The following is a 21,791-nucleotide window of genomic DNA, read 5'->3' on the forward strand; positions in this document are numbered from 1 at the left end:
ACTTCCAGGTATGCCCAATCCTGAATCTCAACAGGATCCTACAGTTCCTTATTCTCAGTCTTCTCTTGGCTTATTGGGGGGAACTCTTCCTTCCTCTCAAGAGACCTTCTGGATCTTGTAGGGAATCTGCCTCTGTTGAGGAGTCAACATTTTCACTCATTGCTACCGGTTTTCAACTTCACATTAGGTCTTTCAGGTTCAAAAACCTCTCTGGCTACCTATGGCAACAAAATCATTGTTAACCATACCAATAAATACTAGATCCCGAATTCCAGTATCACTACTTTCTCAATGCTTGTTAGGACCAGACCTGAGGAGGGATCACACACACAGGCGAGCGACTATGCCCTACAGGACCATCGCACAGCTCCATCTTACCTGTTGTCCAACGCTCCATGGGTAGATGTCCTAACAAATGACACTGATCCAAGCCCAAACCATTTCTTACTGCGATAATGTAGACTGGTGTACACATTACATTGTTACAGTAACTAATACTTTCCCCCACAGCGTCTCCAGGTACATTAACTTGTACCTCTTTGACAGAAACCATGTCTGCTGGTGCCACGTCTATTCCGTTCACAAGTACGGACGGGAAAAGGTATCCTATTAAACAATTTATAAATTGCGGCACCTCCTTTGTCATTTATGGCATAATTTGTCCATGTGGCTTACTATATGTAGGCCGTACCTCACGTTGCCTTAGGATCAGGATCAGTGAGCATAAGAGCAGTATCAAACTAGGGAGAGATAAATACTCAGTTCCCCGCCATTTTAAAGAAAAGCATTCGAGCAATTATCTTGGTATGAGAGTTTTCGGGATTGAGGCCATCACTAGGGACTTAGAAAGTGGGAGGAGACACCAAGAACTGTCCAAAAGGGAGAGTTTTTGGATTTTTACATCGGGTACTTTGTCTCCTAGAGGACTGAATGATGACCTCAAAATTCATACACTCATCTAATCTCCTGCTAGCGACAGACATATTTAGTGTATCTTATTGGGTTTATGTCCCACTCAAGTATCTATGACCTTGCCACTGTGGTGTGTGTATATATATATATATATATATATATATATATATATATATATATATGTGGAGGTATGTGTGGTATGTTTGTATATATGTGTATGTGCATGTGCGCGTATATATACACACACACATACATATACATACACACACGTATAAGTCTATTGGATATTCATCAGCCTTGGATATGATACACGATTGTGGCATATATATTATATAGTTTTTATGTATGTGTATATATATTTTATATACATTTTATGCATCCAACGATCAGTTTAATGCTAATATCAACCAATTTTTAATTAATCTTTTCTTACTATTGTATTTATAAGCTGCACTTTTTAAAGGTATAATGTATTATTTACCATCTATATACATTTTATGATTTATATTCATCTGGATGACTATTGACTATTTATTGTACTTTGTTGATACCCGGGCCCCTCCCCCCTGGCCCCTCCCCAGGACAGCCCAACCCATTTGGGAGGGTCCCATTTCAGTCTGTGGGCATAAATGGGAGCATACACTCTCAGTCCAGTCAGCTCTGAGGAAGAAGGCATGACCTTCGAAACGCGTCAGCTGGACTGAGTACCTACACCCATGATGGGATTCGCGCTGGCCTCTTACCTTTGAAGTCCCTTGGTGGACTTACATGCCTGTTTTTATTCGCTGTTTGTGAGTACCTTTCCTTCATTAAATAAATTTTGGTTACTGAGGTAATGCACAAGGTTGGTGCGCTTCTTGTTGTTTCACTTCGCAGTTTGTTCGGGCTTCCCCAGCCTTGGTTTGGAGCTGCACGACCTTGGATACTCCGGTGGTTGCTTCTCTGGAGGTTTTAATTCCATCTACTCACCACCGGCCTGGGTCCCAGAGCGCAGGAGAAATCGCTTTTGGTCTAACGTCTATTCCAGGCCCTTTCTTCCCATGAGGTCTAGCGTGTGAGACAGTATTTGTACCCTCTACCCACCACAGCTCAGCCACACGTCAGACTGCACCAGCAGGAGTGTTCTTATTCACAGCATCCGATGGAGAGACCTCTGATTTGTCCAATAGTTCTCCTGATTGCCTTCCATACCAACCAGTAACTGGAACTGCCCTCACAGAGAATAGGGAGTTCATATGCCAAACTGTTAATAAGCATTGGTTCCACCAATTCCATTCTTGTTCAAGGATACCCAACATAGCTTGTACCACCCTGCTCCACCCATCGGTACTACATAGTACCACCTGACCCAACTGTGGAGGAGACACCCAGGTGTACAGCAAATGTATCTTTTCCAGTTCCAGCATTTCTAACAATGTATTGGACATCTCAATACATTACTTTTTTTTTTTTTTTTTTGGGGACTTCACCCCTGTCAGAAACATGGAAGGACTCATCCACTGAATCTTGGGAGGTTGTGGACAACACATCTGCCATGCCAGTGCCCTGAAGGGGATCAGGCTTCTCAAGGGATAACACACCCTAAAATACCAGCTGTTCTGCAATCCCTCCACTGGGCATAGCTGGTGTTCTGTCCACCATGTTATTACACACCATAGTCTTGTAACGCATGGTCACATTTTTTAGTATGAGCACATTCTTGCATCCACTATCCCAGTCAATTGTGGTTCCATTATGCATGCTCTACAGCACTGCATCACCTGCTCTAGAAGGTCCCACAGGAACCTGGGATTCATTAGCCAAAACAGCATATTTGTCACTTCTATATAAATCACCTTGTGACACCATGCTGTAATTCCTATTATACGGAGATTCTGCATCCTCATCCAAGGGAGGCTGTTATACACAATTTTGACCAGCTCTCTCTGGTGGAACTACTGACACATTCAGCTTCACACTCAGCTTTAGCAGGCTGAAGTAATCTCTTATCAACCGAGTTACAGACGTGGTTGTGGGGCTGCACCCAAACATTCTCACTTTGTGATGCAATCCCCCCCCTTTTCCCACCAGAGCCTGTGAGCTGCTCCTCACAGCAGCCTCTTTAAAGGGGCGCTCTTGCCAACTTGACAGCTCCACAGCTGAACTGAGAAACCCTCTGCTTCGACCCTGCGGGCTCCTGAGAGGTTTCCCTGGGCAACTCTGCAGCACCTGTCTGTCACTAGGAAACATGGATTGCTTTGGTCACCCCTAGTACAGCTCTCCCAGCCCTCTGCTGGATTTCACCAGGCACATATAGAGTCCCCATGTCCTTTTTAGTCTTTAGTTCTGCTGCTAGTTGAGCTTCACCCTGTGCCACTCCACTACTCCGGGTAGCACACTGCAGCAAGACCATGTCCATCTGTACTGCAGATCTCCCTGCTGGACACACTTCCACTTTATTGAGATCAGTCCTACAAACGGAGTCTTACCAGTTCCTGTAGCAGGTGTCATAGCCTTCACTTGAGTGCGGTGTCTCTCATCCATGATGTCTCCACAGGCTGACTCCCCCATGCAATCACAGGTGACACTGCAGCCTTTTCTGACCCACTGGCACCCCCTGCAGACAACACAGGATCACTGTTGCTAGAGGTACCAGCAGAATGGCACTCCACAGACAATCGGCTAGACTTAATGCAGGATATTGGCAGTTGCGCCCTCCTTTCTGGGCTGACCACTTCACATAAGAACCCATAATCCACAATTCTGCATTCCTCATGCTCACGCATGCCCTCCTGAGCTGTTGCTTGACTGATGCTTTGGCCACCCGGTGATACTTCTCCTATTGCTAAGGGTGGCAAATTTCCCTTGTTGTAGTGTTTCTGGGTTTCCCATACACACGGGAACATTTCCCCAAGCAGGATCTCAGCTTTGTACTGGTCATAATTATCCCGGCTTGAACCCATCTGTTGGTAGGACACCTGGAACTGATTGAGCAGCAGCTTTGGCCACCGTTCTCTAGGCCATGTCCTTTGTGAAGCGACTTTTTTGGATTTTACGAGGAAGTCCCCAGCCTCCTCTGTAGGTAGCATATAATCAGAGTCCCAGACCTCAGCCCCTAACTTTTTTCTGGTTCAGCTTGAACCAATCACTTTCTCAAACACCACTGGACCCTCTGGACTCCACTCCTACCAGGTGGAGACATCTTCTAAGGCCACTCTGAGCTCATTACTTCCACTTGCATGCAACACAGTTCATCAAGTGACTTTCTACAATGCCATTTGCCTTGCTGCCACACAGCCACTGACAGTTCCTTCTCAAATTCACTGTTGGAGCAGAGACCCAGATTTCTACCGTCCGCGTGCCCGTATTCCGACAACCACTTGTGATATGGGGGATGCTTAGCTCACTGGCAGATGCGTTTTTAAGTGAGTTTATGCCAGACAGGAACTAAAATTAAGGGCCTGGTAGCCCACTTTTATTAAACAGTAACTGAAAAGTCCTTTCGACACAAGGTTCCCACACAAGGGGTTTCCACTTCACTCAAAATAATACACAATGAAAATGCCAAGCCACCTGGCTCTTTGGTTAGCAGTACCTCTACTTAGCTTGGTCTCCCAGACCACTGGGTATTCAGGCTCTCTTAGCCTAGGTGACAACTACTTGCTGTTCAGGCCCCACATGGCCTCTTGACAGCGTTTACCCTGTACCTCAGATTGCTTCCTCCAGAGACTCACGGATTCCCTCCAGCTCCTTGGACTCACTGGCCTCTGCAGCTTCCTCAGCCTCCCAGACTCTCGTAGCTGGTCAGACTTTCCCAGTCCTTGGCTCAGAATCCCCATTACAAGGGGTATAGTCTCCACCAGACGCTTCCAGTTTTCCTAAACGAGCTCTGTCTTCAAGCTCAATGTAATAGCAACTGCTATTCCACTTCCACCACTAACTGCTCTCGCAAGACCATCATTATAAGGGCTGTGTGCACCTTGGCACACACCCTGCTGGTTGTCCACAACACCCGGACACAGGGTCAGAGATTCCACCCCACCCAAGACTCTTAGTGATCTCCAAAACTACAGCGCCCCATCCAGCAATACTCAGATCCAGAGAAGGCTGCAAAAGCAGTTTTCTCCACTCCAAATCTATGTGTTGTAGCATTGCACTAAGCAGACATGCAAACTCTGTGTCTTTTTTCCTGGCCATTTTCATAGTGACAGAGCCTCGCACTGTCACAACCCACAACAGTAAAATCAGTATGTATATGCATGCTTGTTATACTAACCGTGGAACATAAGGGGTTAATCCTCTGCATTGTGTAAAAATGCTGTTTGATCCTTACTTCTTTGATCATTCCCTTCTTCCAGTGTCCCCCCTTATCTCCTGATAAGACATATCCTTTGGAGTCACTCTGCACATGCTCAGTTTGGTGTGTATTGCTAGAGAGCGGTTTTTTTTCTAGGGAGAGTGCATGTGATCTGTCAGACACCAATCAGCACTGTCCAGACAGAGGTCAGGGGTTCTGCATCCTCCTAGAAAAAAATGAAAACTCCTCCTACAAGCTTTAACATGTGCTCTGCTGGACACTGATAGAAGTCACAGGACTGCTCTAACTGCTGATGAGAAAAGGTATTTAGCAGTTTATATTTACTAAACAAATTGCATTACCATGTTCTGTGTATTGTGGGAGGCCAGATATAGTGAATTCAGGGTCCTGGGTTTAGTAACACTTTAATCACTGGTAGCCTTGTTAAATGCCAGACATCTATGGTACACAGTGGGGATTATTTACTAAAATCTGGAGAGTGCAAAATCTGTTGCAGCTCTGCACAGAAACCAATCAGCTTCCAGGTTTTATTGCAAAAGCTTAATTGAACAAGCTGTACTTAGAAGCTGATTGGCTACCATGCAGAGCTGCACCAGATTCTGAGTTCACCAGCTTTAGTAAAATTCCCCCAGTGTGATTAATCGCTGGTAAAGGCAATATTCCAATAGAGATTTTGGTGATTCCAGGGGCATTTGCAAGAGGATTTAGAATGCACAGCTAACAACTACCCCATGGTTTGGGGCTTGGATCATAGATATTTTCATACATACCTTTCCCGATCAGTTTCAGCAGCAAAATTCTCTGCCTGCACCCCAGTGTATGAAAAACCATGGAAAGAGTTATTACACTAAACTGTGTTTGACCATATAGAGTCACACAGCAATGTCTCCAGGTTTTATAAAGGTTTTCAGATGTAAAATATCTAGGCATTGTGTCAGCAAGTGTACATTGAATGTTATATATATCTACATGATGATCGTTACAACCAATCTACACTGCTCAAAAAATTAAAGGAACACTTTTTAATCAGAGTATAGCATCAAGTCAGTTAAAGTCCTGGGATATTGATCTGGTCGGTTAAGTAGCAGAGGGCATTCTTAATCATTTTCAGTTGCTTTGGTATTGAAAAAAAATAAACAACAGGTGCACTGGATGGGCAACAATGAGACGACCCCCAAAACAGGTACGGTTTTACAGGTGGAGGCCACTGACATTATTTTTCCCTACTCATTCTTTCTATTTTTTACTAGTTTTGCATTTGCCTAGGGTCAGTGTCACTACTGGTAGCTTGAGGCGATACCTGGACCCTACAGAGGTTGCACAGGCAGTCCAACTCCTCCAGGATGGCACATCAATACATGCCATTGCCAGAAGGTTTGCTGTGTCTCCCAGCACAGTCTCAAGAGCATGGAGGAGATTCCAGGAGACAGGCAGTTACTCTAGGAGAGCTGGACAGGGCCGAAGAAGGTCCTTAACCCATCAGAAGGACCAGTATTTTCTCCTTTGTTCAAGGAGGAACAGGATGAGCACTGCCAGAGCCCTACAAAATGCCCTCCAGCAAGCCACTGGTGTGAATGTCTCTGACCAAACAATTAGAAACAGACTTCATGAGGGTGGCCTGAGGGCCGATATCCTCTAGTGGGCCCTGTGCTCACTTCCCAGCACCATAGAACTCGATTGGCATTTGCCACTGAACACCAGAATTGGCAGGTCCACCACTGGCGCCCTGTGCTTTTCACAGATGAGAGCAGGTTCACCCTGAGCACATGTGACAGACGTGGAAGGGTCTGGAGAAGCCGTGGAGAACGTTATATTGCCTGTAACATCATTCAGCATGACCGTTTTGGTGGTGGGTCAGTGATGGTCTGGGGAGGCATATCCATGGAGGGACGCACAGACCTCTACAGGCTAGACAATGGCACCCTGACTGCCATTAGGTATTGGGATTAAATCCTTGAACCCATTGTCAGACCCTACGGAGGTGCAATGGGTTCTGGGTTCCTCCTGATGCATGACAATGCCCAGCCTCATGTGGCGAGAGTATGCAGGCAGTTCCTGGAGGATGAAGGAATTGATACCACTGAATGGCCTCCACACTCACCTGACCTAAATCCAATAGAACATCTCTGGGATATCATGTTTTGGTCCATCCAACGCTGCCAGGTTGCACCTCAGATTGTCCAGGAGCTTAGTGACACCCTGGTCCAGATATGGGAGGAAATACCCCAGGACACCATGGGGTTTATTTACTAAAGCTGGAGAGTCCAAAATCAGACTCCCTTCTGCATAGAAACCAATCAGCTTCCAGTTTTCATTGCCAAAGCTTCATTGAACAAGCTGAGGTTAGAAGCTGATTGGTTTCTATGCAGAAGGGAGTCTGATTTTGGACTCTCCAGCTTTAGTAAATAAACCCCCATCTGTTGTCTCATTAGGAGCATGCCCTGATGTTGTCAGGCATGCATACAAGCACGTGGGGGTCATACAAACTACTGAGTACCATTTTGAGTTGCTGCAATGAAATTTCAGCAAAATGGACTAGCCTGCTGCATCATTTTTTCACTTTGATTTTCGGAGTGTCTTTGAATTCAGTCCTCTGTAGGTTGATAATTTTCATTTCCATCAAACGATGGGGCATCCTTACATTCCTAACACATTACCCAGTCCATATCAGTATAGATATCCAGCATGATATTTTTCCCCATTGAGATCTGATGTGTTTTCAAAGTGTTTCTTCAATTTTTTGGAGCGATGTATAAAAATGTGGTAACAGAAGGAACTAATCGTAAAAGTGATGCACAGTCAGTATAAACTTGACTCAGTATAAACTTGACTTTATTTGTATGCTGAGTTTGTGCAATACATTTAACATACTGTTTCTTGTACAATACAGGTCTTCTTTTATTAATTATCAAGAGTCTAAGCTAGTTTATACTTTATTATAGACATAACAGTTCATGATAGAGAAGTATAGAGTGACTGCTAATATGCCATCGGCAGTCTGAGGAATAACCGTGAAAATGTAATGTGACTTCAGTAGACAGATTGACTCTTCACAAATTGGGTGCTCATAGTATTGCCAAAAAATTATGATGATCATTAGATTACTGGGAATGTTTATCCAAAAACGATTATATTATGTTAGTGATCAGTATACCCAAGGGTGATACTTTAGTTTAGGTCAAGTCCGGTGAGCTGTGTCAGCACCTGCCTTCTTTTTTACTATCAGTATTCTTCAGATTCGTATAAGTGCCTTGTAAAAATCTCATTAATTTGCAGATGTCCCTGTATGGATAGATTGGATTGCACAAAAAAGAATTTATGGGATGTAAAGAGCAAAGCAGAGGTACTCTCCAGGTATTGATTCTTCTTTACAGGAATTCTTCTTCATCTGAAAGGACAAACATTTACACCGTTATCAGCCATTGTATATTTCTAAATTATTTTTGTCCCCTGGTGTCCAAACTCCAGTCCTTTTGGTGTTTGAAGTATAGCCCAAGGGCCAAAGCAGTTAGTAGTGGGATCACTGATTTGTAAAGGGGGTCTAACAGTGATCTCTAGCATTTTCATGTAACAAGTCCCTAGTCTCTAACTGTCCCCTACAGCATGACTTCAGTCCCTGACCCTTTCCTCCAGTAAGTCCTCAGTAGCATTACTTGCTTAATCCCCCCTTTGGAGACATCAGGAGCTGCATTTGAGCCGCATTTGAGGCCCTCTATACTTTGTAAATTGACAATCACTGATGCACACTATTTTGTACTTACAGTATGCACTCAAAGTTTAACTTTGATATTCATGTCCAAATTATATCAGTAGAAAGCTTTGTACATATTAAATGTATTATTTTTGGGACAAGAAGATAAAAAAGTTTCAAATATTTCTAAATCATTTACGCACACCACTCTAGGAAACCTATTTCAGGGATTTCAGGCACCCCCTTCTTCAGGATTGTAAAATTATATACAATAATTTCAACATATGATAAAAAGGTAAAAATTACGAGCGCTAGGTAACAAGCCACTTGCATGAAGGTAAAACATCTGATCCTCTAAGTAAAATATGTAATACAGAAATGCAGCGCTAAGAAAATATTAAAGTGAGAAAAAAGGTGTAGGCGCTAAAAAGCGCTATGAGTGATACAATATACAGTGGTATTGCATGATTTTGACGTATCAGTATGATGTACACATACGTAAAGTGAAAAAATAAAGTGACTTTAGTGATCTATATATGACATGATAAAGTCCAAATATTAGTGAAATCCGTGACTCAGTGGCTGGAAGCTTTTGTATAATATTGCACTAACCAGAAGCGCAATATATAACTGCATTTGTGTATAATAATCCCGTCATGGTCATCTGGATGTGGATAGGGATGTTACGAATCATCTGGCACACGTCAGCACGTCAGGTGATCAGCAGACCTCACACACAGGCTCCAGGGACATCATGTCCGATATCATAGACCAATTAGATAGGCATACAGTGGGTATGTTGCAGGACTTCACCTTGGGGGCTCGTTAAATAATGAGCCAAAGAAAGAATTCTTGATAGTGCAGTATTTTATTTTTTAGAATATGGTATAGAAAGAGAATGCACTTACATCTGGCAAAATACACAATAAAGATGGCCGCCGGCCTTCATCGCGGCCTGTGCGGCATGACGTCAGCAGCTGGGCTCCTTCCTAACATGTTTCGTGCTTGTGCACCTTTTCAAAAGGGCTAAAGGGTCAGAATTTGGCGTACACAACATGAAAGCATGGATCCATCCTGCCTTGTATCATTGGTTCAGGCTGCTGGTGGTGGTGTAATGGTGTGGGAGATATTTTCTTGGAACTAGCAAGGTGTACCTAATAAAGTGGCCAGTGAGTATACATATATATAGATAGATAGATATGAATATTTTTTTTTACATTTAAAAATGGTTAGCAGGTTCACTGTGGGAAGCCACCTGTGACCTCCTGCTGTTTCACAGTCAGCTCCCCATTGTGCATGTGCAAAAGGAGCTGTGCTTTGTGACTGGTCCCACAGCCTCTTGTGATGTATGATGTGTTCCAGAAGAAGGCATGCTGGGATGGGGGGATTCGAGAAGATTTTCTGCTATTCTTCTCTAGGAAATAAAAGTGAAAGTGACAGCATACTCGCTCCCAGAAAAAAGGAAAAAAAAAGGTTCTGATGATGGCACAGGAAGGAGGGATGAATTTTCAGTGAAGTTTCACTATTCACCTTGATGCTTCATAGTCCAAATAAGTAAAATAAGTAAAGTAAAATACTAGTCATCCTGTAAAGTCATAAAATGATTTGATCTTAATTTTTTGAGCATTGCTGCCTTAGTTACAGTGTACTCACTGAACGATATGTTATACAACCAGATATTAGTATTTTTTCTGAGAGTAAGAATAAAAATCAGTTGACCACAAAATTCAGAATGAAGAAATACAAAGCCATGTATTCACTAAGAGTTGAGGGGGAATTCGAACAAGCCAGTGGATAAAGTTTGTGTGAAATAGAAAACTTCTATAAACGTCCACTATCTGTGCACTTACCTCCTGTGGGAACCCCACAGTACTCCTTGCACTCCTTCTCTGTGTAGAAGTGATTGCCGTTTCCTTTACAGCCTCCATACAGGAAAGTGATGCATTTGCCTTGGGCTGAGTCGAACGCCCAGCGGGTTTCAGACATTCGGCATGGGCCTGTTACAATGGGCAAACGGCAAGCAGCTGCAAGAAAGAAGAGCTTATCAGGCTGGTAGAGAGACAAGGGTTCCACTGCAGCCAATTAAACCTGAGATTAGTATTTTTGGTCAAGAACGAAGGAGGAATCCATTTTATCTTTACTGTATTATGCTTCACCTCAGCCCCTTCAACAGCCAACAATGCATATTAATGTTTTGTATTTTCTTTTTGAATGGGTGAAGGTTTAATAGTTTTGGCTGTTTTTCACAAGATAATATTTCTTTTTTGACCCTTATGTTGGAAAAAATCCTGTTGTATGAAGAACTCAGTAGCAACTCAAATGGATGGCTGTATGCCCTGTGTACATCTTGGAGCTTGAATAAAGTGTTACTAAACCCAGGACCCCACATGCACTATATCTGGTCTTCCACTGTACACAGAACATGGAAATGCAATTATTTTAGTAAATATAAAATATAAAAGCAGTACATAGCATTCTTGTGACTGGTATCAGTGTCTGGCCAAGCACTGGTTAATCCTGCAGGCGGAGTTCTCAGGAGTCCTTTGACTGTCCTATGAGGTGCATGACCCCCTGACCTTATATCTGGACAGCACTGATTGGCCCTGTGCTGATCATATGCACCCCCCCCCCAAGAAAAAACCCCCCAACTCTTTAGCAATGCACACCAAACAGAGCATGTGCAGACTTGCCACTGGTCTCTGCCCATAGGCAGATGCAATGGGGACAGCAAAAGAAGGGGAGGATCAGAGAGGACAGGATCAAACAGACTTTTTATATAATGTAGAGGATTAACCCCTTAGGCTCTACAGTGAGTATAACAAACATGCTTTACTGCATATAAAGATTGATTTTACTGCTGTGGGTTTAATAACATTTTAAAAGATAAGTTCACCTTTCATAACATGTAACATGTTACACACATACCCATAACATGTTACAAAGGGACTGGCCCCATTCCCTTTTGATCCCCTGTTTTTATAGCTAGGGGGGGATCCTTTTCCCCCTGCTAGCCGTCAAAATGTAAAAGAAAATGCGGTTGTGCGGGTCTCCGCCTATATGGCCACGTCACCCATTCACAGTTTTCTGTGAATGGAAAAGTACAAGTTCTGACAGCCTTTGAGGCTGTTGGCTTGTAGTTCTCAATGAATTACCATGGCTCTGTTGAGCGCTGTGGTAGTTCATTGCTTCTTCCTGTCAGTAAGTATCATCTTGCCCATACAAGGTACGAGCAAGCAGATACACTGACAGGTCTGCAGGAGACCTGCATGGCATCAGTGATCTGCTGATTACTGGTGCAATGCTTTACAGGCTCCTAACACAAAAAATAGTAAATGCACATTTTTTTACCTGCAAAAACATGTGCATTTTATTATCTTTTGTGAAAAGGTGAACTTATCCTTTAAGTTAATTGGAATGCCCTTTACCACTTTCTTGGGTTTCACTGACCTAATATATCCGCAGTGCCATATCTGAACAATGAAATCAAGAAAATATGGCCATGTGACCATATTAGGTCAAAGATGTCACAAGAAACCCCACCCCTTTGTTATGTGTGACTGAGGGGCAGTAAATCCCATGGCTACAGCTGATTAGTGGCCTGCTGTCATTTGACAGCTTCACGATCCATTAGGATGAACCAAGTTCAGCTCAAACCTTAGCTTATCCATAGTCAGAAAGACATCAACCACAGGTCAATGCACCACTGGATGAAATGAAAGATCTCAGAAGCATAAAAAATTAATAGTAAACTGATGCCATTGACAAAAGCCTGTCATCACAGACCCTTAATGTTTTCGCCCTGTGTCTACTGGTCAGGTTGTGTTACTGGACATTTTACTGATATTGGAATGGCTTCACCAGCCTATACGAACCCTCAGTCCTGCATGTCTGGAGGCATTCCCGTTCGGTAAAGAAATTGTTAGGGTTTCCCAGGCAGCCACCATATTTGAATTTCTCACAGGCCATGGATGAGGTGTTGTAGAAATAGCGATCACTGGATCCCAAACAAGGACCAGCAGCCGGAGCTATATGGCAGGATGCTAATAAAAGAAAAGAGAGGAATTAGTAATCAGGGTCTTGCAATTTAAGTGCAACTCCATCCAAAATGTTCTGTTAGTTTTGAACAACGTTGGAAACATTCATGGTTTTTCTGTCTGTTTTTATTTGCTTTGGAGATTTCCCCTCATTTACTGTCCAATCTGACAACTGTCACCCGAATGGAAAGGGCCGAAAATTCTACACAGTTGGGAAACAGCAAAAAAGCCTACCAGATGTTCTAAAACCACCATGTTATAATAAAATGTACTTTTATTGCTGGAAATTTCCCTTCACCTCCTGTTCTTCTCACCCTTCAAAGAGGGGTGGGGAAAAAAATATCCCCACTGGGAACATTGACAGTAATAACCTACACTACACTATCTAGTCTAAAAAAAATCACTTTCTTGGAAACTTGCAGAAAAATGTTGTAAAGGGATGGGTAGGACAGTACATTTTTAAATAATGATAATTTTAGGATATTTTAAGACATTTTTTAAATTAGACATACAGTCATGGCCGAAATTGTTGGCACCCTTGATATTTTTCCTGAAAATCAAGTATTTCACACAAAAAAGGTATTGCATTAACACATGTTTTGCTATACACATGTTTATTCCCTTTGTATGTATTGGAACAAATATAAAACAGAGGCAGAAAAGCAAATATGACATAATGTCACACAAAACCCCAAAAATGGGCTGGACAAAAGTATTGGCACCCTTAACTTAATATTTGGTTGCACACCCTTTGGAAAACATAACTGAAATCAGTCGCTTCCTATAACCATCAATAAGCTTCTGACACCTCTCACCCGGAATTTTGGACCACTCTTCCTTTGCAAACAGCTCCAGGTCTCTCTTATTGGAAGGACACCTTTTCCCAACAGCAATTTTAAGATCTCTCCACAGGTGTTCAATGGGATTTAGATCTGGGCTCATTGCTGGCCACTTCAGAACTCTCCAGCGCTTCTTTGCCATCCATTTCTGAGTGCTTTTTGACGTATGTTTGGGGTCATTGTCCTGCTGGAAGACCCAGGATCTTGGACGCAAACCCAGCTTTCTGACACTGGGCCCTACAGTGCGACCCAAAATCCTTTGGTAATCCTCAGATTTCATGATGCCTTGCACACAGTCAAGGCACCCAGTGCCAGAGGCAGCAAAACAACCCCAAAACATCATTGAACCTCCACCATATTTTACCGTAGGTACTGTGTTTTGTTCTTTGTAGGCCTCATTCCGTTTTCGGTAAACAGTAGAATGATGTGCTTTACCGAAAAGCTCTATCTTGGTCTCATCTGTCCACAAGACGTTTTCCCAGAAGGCTTTTGGCTTACTCAAGTACATTTTGGCAAACTGTAGTCTTGCTTTTTTATGTCTCTGTGTCAGCAGTGGGGTCCTCCTGGGTCTCCTGCCATAGCGTTTCATTTCATTTAAATGTCGACGGATAGTTCGCGCTGACACTGATGCTCCCTGAGCCTGCAGGACAGCTTGAATGTCTTTGGAACATGTTTGGGGCTGCTTATCCACCATCCGGACTATTCTGCGTTGCAATCTTTCATCAATTTTCCTCATCCGTCCACGACCAGGGAGATTAGCTACAGTGCCATGGGTTGCAAACTTCTTGATAATGTTGCGCACTGTGGACAAAGGCAAATCTAGTTCTCTGGAGATGGACTTGTAACCTTGAGATTGTTGATATTTTGCCACAATTTTGGTTCTCAGGTCCTCAGACAGTTCTCGTCTCCTCTTTCTGTTGTCCATGCTTAGTGTGGCACAGACAGACACACAATGCAAAGGTTAAGTGAACGTCTCTCCTTTTTATCTGCTTTCAGGTGTGATTTCTATATTGCCCACACCTGTTACTTGCCCCAGGTGAGTTTACAGGAGCATCACATGCTTGTAACATTCTTATTTATCCGCAGTTGTGAAAGGGTGCCAATACTTTTGTCCAGCCCATTTTTGGAGGTTTGTGTGACATTATGTCGAATTTGCTTTCTTTCCTCCCTTTTTTTGTTTTGTCCCAATACACACAAAGGGAATAAACGTGTATAGCAAAACATGTGTTAATGCAATACGTTTCGTGAGAAATACATGATTTCCTGGAGAAATATCAAGGGTGCCAACAATTTCGGCCATGACTGTAACTTTTTTTTCATTTTGGATAAAGTAAGAGAGGATTATACACCTTTCCGTTTTTTTTGCGGCCTCCCATTGGGGAGATTTCTCCTTCTGTCCAATAGGAAAAACAGGAAATAAGAAAAAATCTCTCCAAAGTGAGGGAATCCCTAGTTGCCAACAGGGTCACCAGAACTTATACCCCCATTGGAATATTTCCCCTCTATTCCTGTTGTGGTGATAACCCAAATAATGGGATTTTCTTTCAGTGAAAAACAGTAAACAGGACAAATAGAGAGGGTGAATCTCCCTATGGAGGACACAGACAGCAGTAATCAGATGTTCCAATGTCTGTCCACGCTAGCCAAAACTAAACAACAATTTTTTCCACAAATGCACTACTTTAACGCAATGCTGTACCCAAACAAAATGTATATTTTTTTTTTTCACACAAATAGAGCTTTCTTTTGGTGGTAGTTAATCACCAATGGTTTTTAAATTCTTTATTATGTAAATGAAAAAAGCCTGAAAATGTTGAAAAAAAACCCAATATTTTTTACTTTCTGCTATAAAACATATCAAATAAAAAAATTTAAAAATAAACATTTCTTCATAAATTTAGGCCAAAAAGTGTTCTGCTACATGTCCCCAAAAAATCCAAATAAGTGTATATTAATTGGTTTGCTTAAACTGTATAGCGTCTACAAACAATGGGATATGTACTGGAATAAAACATTTTTTATACTAGTAATCAGCGACTTATAGTGGAACTGTGATAGTGTGGTGAACAATCTACAACTAAGTGATGCTGGGGAGAACTGACTAACTGTCACTTACATCACCAGTGACACTAATAAAGTGGTCAGTGCTAATAATATACACTGTCACTGTACTAATGACACTGGCTGGGAAGGGGTTAATATCTAGGGGCAATCAAGAGGTTAATTGTGTGCATAACAAGTGTTAACATATGTACTGTGTGCTGCTTTTTACTACACGTCAATATGTTTCTTTTCCCTACTCTGCACAACTGATCAGCAGGTCTTGGCCATGAATCATTGGCCAGGATTTGTTGAGGAATTCCCGCTTTGTCAAATCTCCCAAAACCTGGAAACAGGCAATAACGTACCAGTACGTTACTGGGCCTTTAGCTGCTGCCCGACGCAACATATGTACTGTGGCGGGTTGGCAAGCGGTTAACTATACTTCAGGCCTGACCTTATTAGCTGCACTTATTTTTGTATACAGAAACAGTTATTAAGCTCTAGAAAACAATTAGAAAGCTTTACACAGTACTGAATCCCTTCAAAAGACTGCTGGAATCTGCTTTACCACTTATAAGCTAATGTCGGTGGAAACTGGGCAAATTCTCACAGCTGTTGTTCAGCTAGTATGCAGATTGCTTTGTCTGGTATACAGATGTGTGTGCACCGTTTCCTAATACAGGGTATATGAAATATTACCCCACAAATGACTAAACATACACTATATTGTCAAAAGTATTGGGACGCCTGCCTTTACACGCACATGAACTGTAATGGCATCCCAGTCTTAGTCTGTAGGGTTCAATATTGAGTTGGCCCACTTTTTGCAGCTATAACAGCTTCAACTCTTCTGGGAAGGCTGTCCACAAGGTTTAGAAGTGTGTCTATGGGAATGTTTGACCATTCTTCCAGAAGCGCATTTGTGAGGTCAGGCACTGATGTTGGACGAGATGGCCTGGCTCGCAGTCTCCACTCTAATTCATACGAAAGGAGGTCTATTGGGTTGAGGTCACACCAAACTCGCTCATCAATGGACCTTGCTTTGTGCACTGGTGCGCTGTCATGTTGGAACAGGAAGGGGCCATCCCCAAACTGTTCCCACAAATTTGGGAGCATGAAATTGTCCAAATTGTCTTGGTATGCTGATGCCTTAAGAGTTCCCTTCACTGGTACTAAGGGGCCAAGCCCAACCCCTGAAAAACAACCCCTCACCATAATCTCCCTTCCACCAAACATTACACTTGGCACAATGCAGTCAGGCAAGTACCATTCTCCTGGCAACCGCCAAACCCAGACACGTCCATCAGATTGCCAGACAGAGCAGCCTGATTCATCACTCCAGAGAACACGTTTCCACTGATCTAGAGTCCAGTTGCGGCGTGCTTTACCCCACTACATCAGACGCATTGCATTGCGCTTGGTGATGTAAGGCTTGGATGCAGCTGCTTGGCCATGGAAACCCATCCAATGAAGCTCTCTATGCACTGTTGTTGTGCTGATCTGAAGGCCACATAAAATTTAGAGGTCTTTAGCTATTATCTCTGCAGACAGTTGACAACTTCTGCACACTGTGTGCTTCAGCATGCGCTGACCCCGCTCTGTTATTTTATGTGGCATACCATTTCATGACTGAGTTGCTGTTGTTCCCAGTTTCTTCCACTTTGTTATAATACCGCTAACAGTTGAGCGTGGAATATTTAGTAGAAAGGAAATTTCACGGATGGACTTATTACACAGGTGGCAACCTATCACGGTGCCACGCTTGAATTCAGTGAGCTCCTGAGAGTGACCCATTCTTTCACAAATGTTTGTAGAAGCAGTTTGCATGCCTAGGTGCTTGCTTTTATACACCTGTGGCCATGGAGGTGATTGGAATGCCCAAATCCAATGATTTGGAGGTGTGTTCCAATACTTTTGGGAATATAGTGTACCTGCTATCCTTAGAACATGCACAGCATGTACCCTTTCAAATATGAAAACATATTTACTGTCGCTATATAGACGGTAGCCTAAGGGGTGCACCTACCAGCTTTATTTTTGGTAAATGGGGTGTTGTCCATGCCTCCAGAGCCCTCTTCCTCTTCATTGGCCACTGCACGTGCAGTTCTCTGCTAAAAGAAAATACATTACCAAATGGAATTGTCCAAATATCCATAACCAGATCAAGATGAGCTGCACTGTTGTCACTTACCTTGTGTTTCACCTCGATGTCCCCTGGAGTACATTCACCTGTGCAGAGACACAACATTAGTCCCTGAAGGGTTGTAGAAAAGAGATCAGCTTGATATAAATAAACTTATGAAAGCGTATTCATGTTTTAAAATCTTGCTTTTAATTATAATTTGTAATGAAATATGCACACATCAGCAGCCATATTGCTCATTGCATGCATAGGCACTGCTGTATGCTTTGTAATGCTGCAAAATGGCTATGCTTTACTGCTCCTTCTCACAATGCAAGTCTATGAGTTGATTGATTTAGGGCTCGTTCACACTTGACTGTTTTTCCAACTCTTGCCAAACACCCCTATAGCGTTTGACAAGCGTTGATTAAAAACGCTCTGCAAACGCCGCCTGCACGGTTTAGCGGAGGTTGCTAGGCGTTTGCCAAGCGTTAAAAACGCCCCACAAACGCCTATAATGAAGTTTGAATGCTGTTAACTCTTCGTAAATGCCCCGCAACCGCATCGCAACCGCACCGCCGGGCGTTTGCGGAGCGGCACCATAGACTTGAATAGGAGGCTTCAACTCCTCCTGACTCGACCAGAAGCGTCCGGTTTGCCGCAACGCGATGCAACGCGACGCTAATGCTCCCGTTTGAACAGCACCATGTGCTGCAATGTGCAGAATTTTCCCAGGCATTTGGGAAACGGTAAAAACGCTTCCCAAATGCCTGTCTGCCACTTGCTAACAAGGCTAGTGTGAACGTAGGCTTATTGAAATCAATGTATTCCCTGGATGGCTGATATCTTGTCCTAATAGCTGTTAAAAGAGAGAGTGAAATGCGCAGAGTCAGTGAGAGCTCTCTCTAGTGGCTAATCTACCAATATCTACTTTACTAGAATTGAAAATGTGGCAGAGCAAGCATGTATGTTCATTAATGTAAAGCTGAACCTATTGATAAACTTCTCAATGTGAAAACAATAGCAATTTTTCAAACAATACATGGGTGTCTGGTGTCTGACTCCTGCAAACACAATGATTGTTGCTAAATCCATATCCATCTTTTTATTTATTTCCCTGTCTGCGTGACTAGCTGTGACTTCTATATCAAGCAATTAGGTTCAGCTGTATTGTTTTCTAGTTCAGAAAGCATGCATCCAATTGGTTATATATATATTTAGTCTGGCTGAAAAAAGACAAAAGTCCATGTAGTTCAACCATAAAAAAAAGAGTTATAATTCTATACCCACGGTTGATCGAGAGAAAGGCAAAAAAGAAAACCCAGCAAAGCATGATTCAATTTGCTCCAACAGGCGAAAAACATTCCTTCCTGATCCCCTGAGAGGCAATCGGATATTCCCTGGATCACCTTTACCTATAAATGTTAGTATCCAGTTATATTCTGTGTATCTAACAAAGAATCCTGGCCTTTTTTAAAGCAATCTACTGAGCTGGCCAGAACCAATTCTTGAGGGAGTCTATTCCACATTTTCACAGCTCCCACTGTGAAGAAACCTTTCCGTATTTGGAGATTAAATCTTTTTTTCTCCAGACGTTAAGAGTGCACCCTTGTCCTCTGTGATGACCTCAGGGTGAATAACCCTACACCGAGTTCACTATATGAACCACTGATGTATTTATACATCATATCCCCCCTTAACCAATTACCAACCGCGCTATAGCCAAATGATGGCTACAGCGCGGTTGTAAAGTTCTGGGAGGGCATCATATGATGTCCTCCCAGAACACGCCCTCCCGCGAGCCTCCAGAGGCGCGCACCGGGCAATCTCCATGATCTCTGTGTCCTATGGACATAGCTGATCACATGATGTGGTAAAAGGCCGATCACATGATGTGGTAAAAGGCCAATCACAGTGGCCTTTCACCACTTGAACAGCTGTATCCAATGACACAGCAGATCACCAGGTAAATACAGTTGCCGGTTATTGGTTGCACTTTCCTCACGCTGTCACAGCGTGAGGAAAGTACTGCCGAGAACAAGCAATTGTCAGCGAACAGATCGCCTAGTAGGCAAGTGGTTAATCTCCTCTCCTCAAGAGAGAATAAATTCAATTCCTTTCACTTTTCCTCATAGCTGAGCTCCTCCATGCCTTGTATCAGTTTGGTTGTCCTTCTCTGTACTTTCTCCAGTTCCCCAATATTCTTTTGGTGAATTGGTGCCCAAAACTGAACTGCATATTCCAGATGAGGTATTACTAATGATTTGTACAGGGATAAAATGATATCCCCATTGCATGCCATTATTAAGCTTATGATCTACCAGACCTTCCAGATCCATCTCCACCATTGATTCCCCCAGCTGTACCCCCCTAGCATTTATGAATGATGCATGCATATTCTTAGCTCCCAAGTGCATAACTTTACATTTATGACATTAAACCTCATTTGCCACATATTTGCCCAATTAAATAGTGCATTGAGGTTGGCTTGTAAGTTGGAGGCATTATAAATATATATATATATAAACTGTGGGAAGGCATCCCTAGTAACATTACTGTTTGTGCTGAAGACCGCGCTGGACTGACTGGATCTGTCACTAGTCATAGGTGGGTGGTCGTGTGGGTGGGTAGGGAAATGTTCCTCCAGTCAATTGTGCCCAAAGGTGGATACTGGTGGTAAACCCTCTTAGGGTTTAGGCTGCTGCCTTTCTGGTAAGGCCTTAAGATCATTTCCACATGTAAACGTGGAATAATAGGAATGAAGGATGTCCAAAAGAATGCACTTATGATGGTAGATTAAGAGGCATGTATTGAGAATAACGACAAGTACATCAAGCCAACGCATTTCGGGAGAAAAGGCTTCCCCTTCTTTAGGGCTGTTGCTGCACACTATTAAATGGGAATGCCCAAGCCAGTTATGGGAATGATTCCCAAGCCACGAAAAACTGACAGAGTGACAGTTGTCATTCCAGGGGTAGCAATTGTTTGATGTACTTTTCGATATTTTTGGACATTGAGCACTCCTTCTTTCCTATTATTATTAGTAATCTTACTGTACAAGAAAGATTGCACACCAGGTGCATGCAGCCTGTAAGTAAAGAAACCAAAAGGGTTAATATCTGGGGTATCCAGATTATTAACAATTACTGTTACCTGTCTCAAATAATTCTATTGAAGTTTGTGGCAAGCATATTCTTGATATTCCAGGGTAGTAGCAAACTAAGACTTGGGGAGACAAGGCGAGGTAGTTTTCTGCTCTACATCTGAAGTGCACCACCTGCAGGTCCCACTTCCATGTAGGACATCACAAAGACATAAGTATAAATCACTGTAGTATCTTCTTGGGTTCTTTAGAGGAGGTATCAACCTTCCTCCTATGAAGCACCAGGTTATGTCCTCTCATATACCGTAATACAATGACAGGTCCAACAGGTCTGAGCTCTGCATTCTGCTTGGTTTTGGGGGCCTCTGTTCAGGACAGTTGAGCACACTTTTCCCTGTATTCTGAGCACAGATGTCCAAGCTTTTGTATTCATATGTTAAAACACAGCTGCACTGAAATGCATATGGAAGCACTGGTTAGGCTGTACCTTTGTTTTGAATAAGAAAGATGGAGTCCTCTGCAATCCCTTGCTCCATAGCAAACTGCTTGAAGTCTTCAATCAGATCTAGCCTCAGCTCTGGGGTGCGTCCTAAATTTAGGCGAAAAGTCATTTACAGGTTTCAAAAATATCTTGTTTGTACCATGGAGCCGTATTGGATAATATTATTAACTGATTTAGTGCCATGACATTCCGTAGTCCTTTCCAGATTTATAGAACCTTTAACTTAATTTTCCATCCCTGGAAGAACC

The 21,791-nt window shown here is 42.8% G+C and overlaps 1 protein-coding gene across 2 annotated transcripts in view; it reads right to left on the bottom strand.

Annotated features, from left to right (window-relative positions):
- Positions 1 to 8,024: 8,024 nt before the first annotated feature.
- Positions 8,025 to 21,791, bottom strand: part of LOC149463492 (protein AMBP-like) — a 30,658-nt gene continuing 16,891 nt past the window's right edge. The window contains exons 5-10 of one of the 2 annotated variants that reach the window (XM_089675032.1): positions 21,529 to 21,630; positions 18,008 to 18,045; positions 17,843 to 17,924; positions 12,773 to 12,940; positions 10,751 to 10,924; positions 8,025 to 8,597 (exon numbers count right to left, since the gene is read on the bottom strand). In XM_089675032.1, the coding sequence (XP_089531158.1) occupies positions 8,578 to 8,597; positions 10,751 to 10,924; positions 12,773 to 12,940; positions 17,843 to 17,924; positions 18,008 to 18,045; positions 21,529 to 21,630 (584 nt within the window). In that variant the 3' untranslated portion in view covers positions 8,025 to 8,577. Of the gene's footprint in view, positions 8,598 to 10,750; positions 10,925 to 12,772; positions 12,941 to 17,842; positions 17,928 to 18,007; positions 18,046 to 21,528; positions 21,631 to 21,791 lie in introns of both variants that reach the window. The other variant, XM_089675031.1, reaches the window with a different exon arrangement.

Source organism: Staurois parvus, unplaced genomic scaffold (assembly GCF_062004578.1).
Source record: "Staurois parvus isolate SC_StPar_1 unplaced genomic scaffold, SC_StPar_1.0 ptg000154l, whole genome shotgun sequence".
NCBI lineage: Eukaryota > Metazoa > Chordata > Amphibia > Anura > Ranidae > Staurois > Staurois parvus.